The sequence below is a fragment of the Capsicum annuum genome, chromosome 1 (assembly GCF_002878395.1).
Source record: "Capsicum annuum cultivar UCD-10X-F1 chromosome 1, UCD10Xv1.1, whole genome shotgun sequence".
Taxonomy (NCBI): Eukaryota; Viridiplantae; Streptophyta; class Magnoliopsida; order Solanales; family Solanaceae; genus Capsicum; species Capsicum annuum.
This window is the reverse complement of record NC_061111.1, coordinates 179,651,359-179,659,707: the sequence shown is the minus strand read 5'-3', so window position 1 is coordinate 179,659,707 and position 8,349 is coordinate 179,651,359. Positions and strand designations below refer to the sequence as shown.

At 32.1% G+C, this 8,349-nt stretch overlaps 1 protein-coding gene across 1 annotated transcript; it reads right to left on the bottom strand.

The window, feature by feature from the left end:
• Positions 1-4,991: 4,991 nt before the first annotated feature.
• On the bottom strand, positions 4,992-6,550 carry LOC124898644. Its single transcript, XM_047412294.1, has 3 exons — positions 6,371-6,550; positions 5,592-6,281; positions 4,992-5,300 (listed from the first exon to the last, which is right to left on the bottom strand). The coding sequence occupies exons 1-3, from the start codon at positions 6,548-6,550 to the stop codon at positions 4,992-4,994; spliced, it is 1,179 nt and encodes a 392-aa protein (XP_047268250.1).
• Between the last annotated feature and the right edge of the window lie 1,799 nt (positions 6,551-8,349).

Genomic DNA, 8,349 nt, shown 5'->3' with positions numbered 1-8,349 from the left:
AAAATGTTGGAATAACTCTATAATAGGTACACGATCATAGACTGTGGCTATGTCGGTATAGTTCATGTTTATATACATGTGATTGCACTAATAATTGACTACTGAAATAATATTTAATGATCCTACAAACTGTGTTTGATTAGATTCTTCAATAACAATTTGAATACATGTACATGTATCTAAGTGATATAAATCTACGGTGGCTGAACTATATCCAGGCACTGTTTTAATGGTACAAAAATTTTCAAAAATTTGTGTTTGGAGGAGTAATTAGCTCTAATAGTAGCGAATTTTCTAATGTTACTTTACTTTTCTTGATTTCCCATCCAGTATCCGATATTCGCATTGGAATTCGACTAATCTAGATTTGCGCCGTGTAGGGTCCCGTTCAGGGGGAAACACTCCCTATCAAGAATTTTTTCATACCCAGGGCTTGAACCCGAGACCTCTGATTAAGGGAAGAACAGCCCCATCCTCTGCACCACATCTTTTGATGATTTCTAATGTTTACTTTACTTAATAGCTAGTTATTTTCTATTTTGCTCGAATATACCTATTGAGTCTAGAATACTTCGTACATATACATAGTTGGAATGGAAAATATTTCAGTTCTCGCTTTTCGATGCTCTCGGTAGCAATTTAAAGCTCTATAATTTCTAATTGATTTTCAATATTAACACACCTGGCCTGTCAATCAAAAGAAAAAAAAAACTCCACACTATGCATATCTCTCGTTTACTTTTATGCTGTATTTAAACAAAATATTTTTAGATTTGATTAATTTTACATATACTTAATTCTTGTATTTTTGTCAACTTTTATGATTTATTTTATCGAGTTATATATCTTGTTCTTTTTAACTATATTTTAATTATTCAACATATTACTGTTGATGTTGTTCAATTCTTTATATTTTTAGTTTTTATTGTTATTGAGTCCTAATATATATTATAATATTAATAATTTAATTCTTACACTTTTTAAGAGCCTTGATTTTTATTTGTTTTTGGAGGAATGGGGGTATTAATTAAAAGTAAAAAAATAGAAAGTTTAAAATACTGCCAAGGGAAAGTAAAAAAAACAAAGGCACAATAAACTTTATGAAAGGCTGGATGATGTAGAGCAAAAATGAAAAGAAATGTTTAAAGGACATGATAAGGGGGTTAAAAATTTAGTGGGATCCTAATTTGTCGTTTATAGTGTAATTTTTATTTTCATGTATATATTTTTTTCTTAATTTTAAATCATCTAAACAAAAATCGTGTAGCGAGACGAGATGTCCTTAAAAATATCAGCTTATATTTTGGACACAAGAAGAATCCTGTTGATTTCTCAACCAGAAGGCAGAAATAGAACTCCACAGGGGGAGGGGTTAAAGTGGGTTCACTAATTAAAGCCACTTTTAAAAAAGACATGGTGATTCCTGACAAATCTGGTGCTGACTACAAAATCCCTTTTACAAAGTCATATTGGTTGTGAAATGGTCATATATAATGCCTGGTCATGGATACCGAATCTAACAATTTCCATCAGATTTATCCCTTGTGGATATTGATGCTGCTTTTAGTTTTCTTGTCAATTTAATAATTAAAATTGACTGAAAGATAATAGAATATTATTGCTGGATGTGTATGACATGCAGCTTATTAGAGGAATTCTGCATTTGCTAATTGTTTTTTTTTTTAATTCATTGACATAATATTTGATAGAATCTTCCAATAAATGGATGTAATATACTTCCTCCATTTCATTTTAAGTGTTTTAGTTGTCTAAGCACTCAATTTAAGAATGTAATTATATAAAATTTTTAAATATTGTGATCTTAAATTAAAAATATAAATAAAATATTGAAATGTGTCATGTGAATCTTGTGCTCTTAAGCATGTAGGTGAGATATTGTAATTAAAAATTTAGAAAGTCATTATGTATTTTTTTTATACAGATATAAAAAGAAAGAAATAAAGCTGAAAATAAATAAATATTCACAAGACTATTAATTCTGCTTACAATTAATTATGATCAAGTACTTATTATCTGCTAGATGACATGATACTACGAAAAATCATTTACAGCACTGTCAATACGTGGAAGTTACACTCCTTAAGTGCGTGTAGTAATAATATATATAATAATACTCATCATTGCATCAATCTAGCTGGTCTTACGTGCAATTCATATATAATTGTAGAGTGCATAATACTTCTCTCAAATTTGACCTCAATTCGTATGTAATCAATTTAATTTTGAGTATGGACATCTAAACATAATACACCTCAACTCATCTATGATGTATATATATAAGTTGAGTACTTCAATTTAAAAGACGATCATCTGGACATACACCTTCAAAATTTGTCATATCAGTGTTGGGTGTTTACGAGATACAGTGGGGATAAATTGGAGTGTTTAGTTGTTAGTTGAGACTTAGTTAAAGTATCTAAGTGCATGCACACTTTTAAAGTTTGAATACTTATTTATCGATTGAGGTAAAATTTAAGTATGTATATGTATGTAACGTCAAATAACAAAAGAAGGAACGTTTCTAAGACTACTGTATGATGAAACTAATGAGTGATGATAGAAGATTCGACATTGGTCATCAGACTACTTTTCACAAAACATCATGATGAATTATGCACAAGATTGATTACTGGGGCACTTTATCTGCCATTCTCCCCCAGAGAGATCGACATAATCATAAATCATGTTTCAAGTATACAATATGAGGCGCGGCTGGAGAGACATCGAATTAAAAAGAGACAGTAGATGTACTAAGGCTCTTACTATGCGTGAGTCCTGAAAAAGAGTCGGACCGCAAGAATTTATTGTAGCAGTCTTATATTATATTTTTACAAGAGGCTACATAATCATCTATTTACATTGTAATAACTTTATCAATTAATTAATTCAAGACTCCCTTCCGAGGAGACATTGATTTGATAGGTAATTAATGTAACAACTTCTATAAGTCGACCCTCCAATGACATGACTTCAATTTTTCTGATCCATTCGGTCTTTTATCATATGTTGTGCAAAAATTTGATTCCCCTCACCCACTTCATCTGCTTTTGATTCTTTAGGAAAGCAGGGAGAGGATGGACTAAGAATATTCACAACTAAAAAGAAGAGCTTCCCTTAATTACTTGATCGCAAATGGAACCACATTATTATTGAAATATATCTCGATCTATTGAAAATTTTATGAAAAATAGTTGATCACAAATCTATAGGGAAAAGTTTGAAAGCTAGAGGTGTGTTAAAGATATTATACATAAGAATATTTTATGCAATGTACGTGTATTTTCTCCTGTCACGCTTGTTGGGAAAATAAAATAATCCCACCCAGGATAATATCCACACAAAATAGTAATAACAAAAGAGTAACGACGACACCAAATATTATAACGAGGTAAATAAAATAGCCAATGGAGTAATACAATAATACTGATTATAACTTAACAGTGTCAAAAGACTACTATTCTTTATAAACGAAACAACACTCTTTTATTTCTCACAATTCACTGCAATATTACTTCCACACTATTATCTCACAAATATAGAATATCTGTGGATTACTCTCTTTTCTTTCTCTCTATTGCTCTCTCAATTTTGATGTATTTCAAAATGAATGGGAAGTCATCTATTTATAGATGAACTTCCCAAAGTTTACATGTTACGACACCAATTTTCAAATCATGTTGCATCACAAATTTTCAACTTCATGTCACCACACTAACAATGTTGCAACACCAATTCTTTTCTATTTTATTCAACTATTTTTTTTATCCCACAAATCTCTCCCTTAATATTGATTTTTCTTCTTCATTTCGAGACTTGATCTCAATCTCTGAAAGTCATCAAACTTGAGAGGCTTTGTGAAAATATTTGTAACTTGATCATGGAATTTCACGTACTTGAGATCTACCTCTTTCTTGGCAATGCATTCTCTGATGAAGTGATACCTTGTATCTATGTGCTTATTTCGATCATGATATACTGGATTCTTGGAAAGAGCCTGTGCTGACTTGTTATCAACACAAATCATCGTGGTTGCAGTCTGCGGTAAGTTAAGCTCCTTCAATAATCTTCCTAACTAAATGGCATGGAATGTACATGACGTTGCTGCCACATATTCAGCTTCATCAAAATTCATTAGTTCACTGTCAGCATAGAAACAATACAAAAGATCAAAATTAGTAACTTCTTCTGTGTCATCATAGAGTTCTTGGATGCTCCTTATCCTCTGTGGCCTTTCACTTGAACTCTGATCTTGAGAAGAAGGAGAAACAATATTTGCTGGTAGGGTTGCATCATGTGCAGGTGCCATGGTATCCTGCTCTTCTTCATCTCCAAAATATGAAAGAAAATCATATGTTCTTTCTTTCGGAGCCTCCTGGCCATCCCAATTCCATGACGCTTCTTCATCAAATTCAACATCACGATTGACCATCACTTTGTTATTTCTTGGATTGTATAACTTTTAGCCTTTTGAACTAGTGTCATAGCCAATAAACACATACCTGACGCTTCGATCATCAAGTTTAGCTGTCCCTTGATGTGGAACATGAGCATAGGCTATGCTCGCCAAAATTCTCAAGTGCTTGACATTTGGCTTTCTTCCGCCCCATGCTTATTGAGGTGTTTGATCTTTCACATTTCTTATTGGAGACCTGTTGCTTAAATAAACTGCACATGAAACAGCCTCGGCCCAAAATTCTTTTGGCATATTTTTAGCTTTCAACATACATCTTGCCATAGTAAGAATTATTCTATTTTTCTTTCTACAACTCCATTTTGTTGGGGCGAGTAAGGTTCTGTTAGAGGGCGACGAATTTCATGAGACTGACAAAAGTCATTAAATTCTTTTAAAGTGAATTCGCCCCCTCTATCGAACTTTAAGGCTTTTATTTCATAGCCGTTCTCTTTTTCTACAAGTGCTTTGAAATTTTAAAGGTAACAAAAGTTTCTGATTTTTACTTCAAGAAATATACCTAAGTCTTTCTACTGAAATCATCAATAAAGAGTAAGAAGTATTTACTTTTACAAAAAGAAGGTGGATCGATTGGACCACACATATCACTGTGAATAAGCTGAAGTGGATTAGTTGCTCTTGACGTGGTTTCCTTCGGAAAAATCCTCCTTGCATGTTTTCCAAGAAGACAAGCTTCACACAACTGATTGGGATGATTGATTGATGAAATTCCATCAACTAAGTTCTTGTCTCCCATTGATTTGAGAGCTTCAAAGTTTAAATGTTCAAATCGCATGTGCCAATACCGCGACTCATCTTGCACATTAGCCTTCAAACACTTTGCATTAATGGTCTTAAGATTCAAAGGAAATAATCTATTTTTTGCCATATGCAGTTTGACGATTAAATTATAACTTGAATCTCTAAGTCAAAGATGCATATTTTTCATGTGAATATCATATCCTTTTTCAAGAAGTTGACCCAAACTTAAAATATTATTTTTTAGTTTTGGCACATAGTAAACCTCATAGATCAATTTGTGATCGTCATTTTTTTTATAGAATATCACAATCGTACCTATTCCTTTAATTTGAATCTTTGAGGTATCTCCAAAAGATACATTACCTTTCATCGTCTTCTTGATCTCCACAAACTTATCTTCATATCCACATATATGATTACTTGCTCCATTATCAAGATACCATAACCTGTAATCATCTGTATCATATTTTGTAAGTACCATTAACAATGTTGACTCATCTTCTTCTTTGTTATTGTCAACAAGGTTAGCCTTTTCTTCAAAATTACTACAACATTCCCAAGAGTAATGTCCAAATTTATGACAGTTGTAGCATTCAATTTTAAATTTGTCATACCTCATTTCATTGGTACCTTGATAAGCTCCATGCCTTCTTCCTCCTAGTTGTCTACGACCACGGCCTCTGAATGTTTGGTGATTTTTATCTTCATTGTTGAATTTGTTGGTATTACTCCTTCCTCTTCCACGACCTCTACGGCAGCCACGGCTTCGTCGTTGTACATTTTCTCTGCAACTTTTTTCACCTCCAAAATCTTTGAAGGATGTTTGAGTTTTAAGAAGTTGCTCTAATCTTCTTTTCATCTTTTTTTCGTGGACTTGTAAAGAACTTTCCAATTGCTCTACTGTCATAGAGTCTAAATCTTTAGACTCTTCAATAGCGCACACCACATAATCAAATTTGGGTGTTAAAGAGCTAAGGATCTTTTCTACCACACGCACATTATCTACTTTCTCCCCGTACCTTCTTAGTTGATTCATAACAGTATCACTCTTGAACAAAAATTCAAAATGGATTCGGATTCTTTCATTTTTAAAACTTCAAAATCAGCCCTTAGAGTTTGAAGTTTTACTTTCTTCACCTTGTCAACTTCTTGGAGAGAATTTTGTAAAATCTCCCAAGCTTCCTTCGAGGTGGTTGCATCAGTCACCTTCTCAAACATACCATTATCCAGACATAGGTGGATGAGAGTGAGAGCCTGTTGATCTTTCTTCCTTGTCTTAATTAAGACATCTTTTTTATTTTGAAACAGTCTCCTCATTGGCGAGTTTTGTACACCCTTTGTCTACAATATCCCAAACATCTTGAGATCCAAGAATGACTTTCATTGTAGGTACTACTTTTCATAATTTTTTTTAAGGCGGGGTACTGAAAAGATAATGGACTATTATTTATTATTGCTGGGAAAACAAAATAATCCCACCCAGGATAATATCCACACAAAATAGTAATAACAAGAGTGTAACGACGACACCAAATATTATAACGGGGTAAATAAAATACCCAATGGAGTAATACAATAATACTGATAACAACTTGATAGTGTCAAAAAACTACTATTCTTTATAAACGAAACAACACTCTTTTATTTCTCATAATTTACTACAATATTACTCCCACACTATTATCTCACATAATATAGAATATCTGTGGATTACTCTCTTTTCTTTCTCTCTATTGCTCTCTCAATTTTGGTGTATTTCAAAATGAATGAGAAGTAATCTATTTATAGAAGAACTTCCCAAAGTTTACATGGTGCGACATCAATTTTCAAATCATGTTGTAACACAACTTTTCAACTTCATGTCACCACACTAACAATGTTGCAACACCAATTCCTTTCTATTTTATTTAACTATTTTTTTTATCCCACAACGGTATGATTGAAATATATCTCGATCTATTGGAAATCGGATGAAAAATAGTTGATCACAAATCTGTAGGGGGAACTTTGAAATCTAGAGGCATGTTAAAGACACTATTCTTAATCTATTTTGAAATCTCTTGAAAAATAGTTGGTCACAAATCTATCGGGAAAAGTTTGGAAGCTAGAGGTGTGTTGAAGACAATACTCTTAAGAATATTTTATGCAGTGTAGGTGTATTTTTTCTGGAACTACGCTATGCTTTAAATATATCTCAATCTATTGGAAATCTTATGAAAAATAGTTGGTCACAAATCTAAGGGGGAAATTTTGAAAGCCAGAGACGTGTTAAAGACACTATTCGTAGAAAAAAATATTTATGCAGTGTAGGTGTATTTTCTTTGGAACCACTCTAGGATAAAAATATATCTCAATCTATTGGAAATATTATGAAAAATAGTTAGTTACAAATCTATAGAAGAAACTTTGAAAGCTAGAGATGTGTTAAAGACACTATTCTTAAGAATATTTTATGCAGTGTAGGTTTATTTCCTCTATAAATGAAAAAAATCTAGGGAACAAATCTATAGAAGAAACTTTGAAAGCTAGAGATGTGTTAAAGACACTATTCTTAAGAATATTTTATGCAGTGTAGGTTTATTTCCTCTATAAATGAAAAAAATCTACTCCCTAGACAAAAATATGTGAGTATATATAGGTGTATAAGACCATAACATAAGAAGCTAATGTCTTCAATGGCTATCCGCAACAAGGATGCTAAATAAGAAGACAGTTAAAATGTCAATGAAGATAACCAAGCAAATTTCATATGGGCTAATTATCTTACAAAGTTAAAAGACAACGTTGAAATGACTCCTTAATGGCTGGAAAATTCATTGTTACCATAGGAATTGTATAAGAATTATCACCAGTCAAGACTAGAGATTCAATCACAAGAAATATATTAAGTACTCAATATAAAGGAATGGACCTAAAACAATAATACAAATACATCTTAAAATATTAGAATCATTTTCCAACCATCTCGCCCTTCTTAATTGGATTTTTCGGTAATTTACAATCTCTAGCTAAGTGTCCTAACTTTCCACAATTATAACAAGTACATTCTTTTATAGATTTCTTTTTTCTATATGGTCTCTTATGTTTATAATTTTTTACATAATATCTCTTTCTTG

Bases quoted from the DNA above. Each gene is read 5' to 3' on its own strand.
- LOC124898644 (XM_047412294.1), bottom strand. From the start codon at position 6,550: ATGAGGAGACTGTTTCAAAATAAAAAAGATGTCTTAATTAAGACAAGG. The intron at 6,282-6,370 runs GTGAAGAAAGTA...TTTTTGTTCAAG, and splicing joins CTCTCCAAGAAGTTGACAAG to AGTGATACTGTTATGAATCA. The intron at 5,301-5,591 runs GTATCTTTTGGA...AAGTGTTTGAAG, and splicing joins AGAAGACGATGAAAGGTAAT to GCTAATGTGCAAGATGAGTC.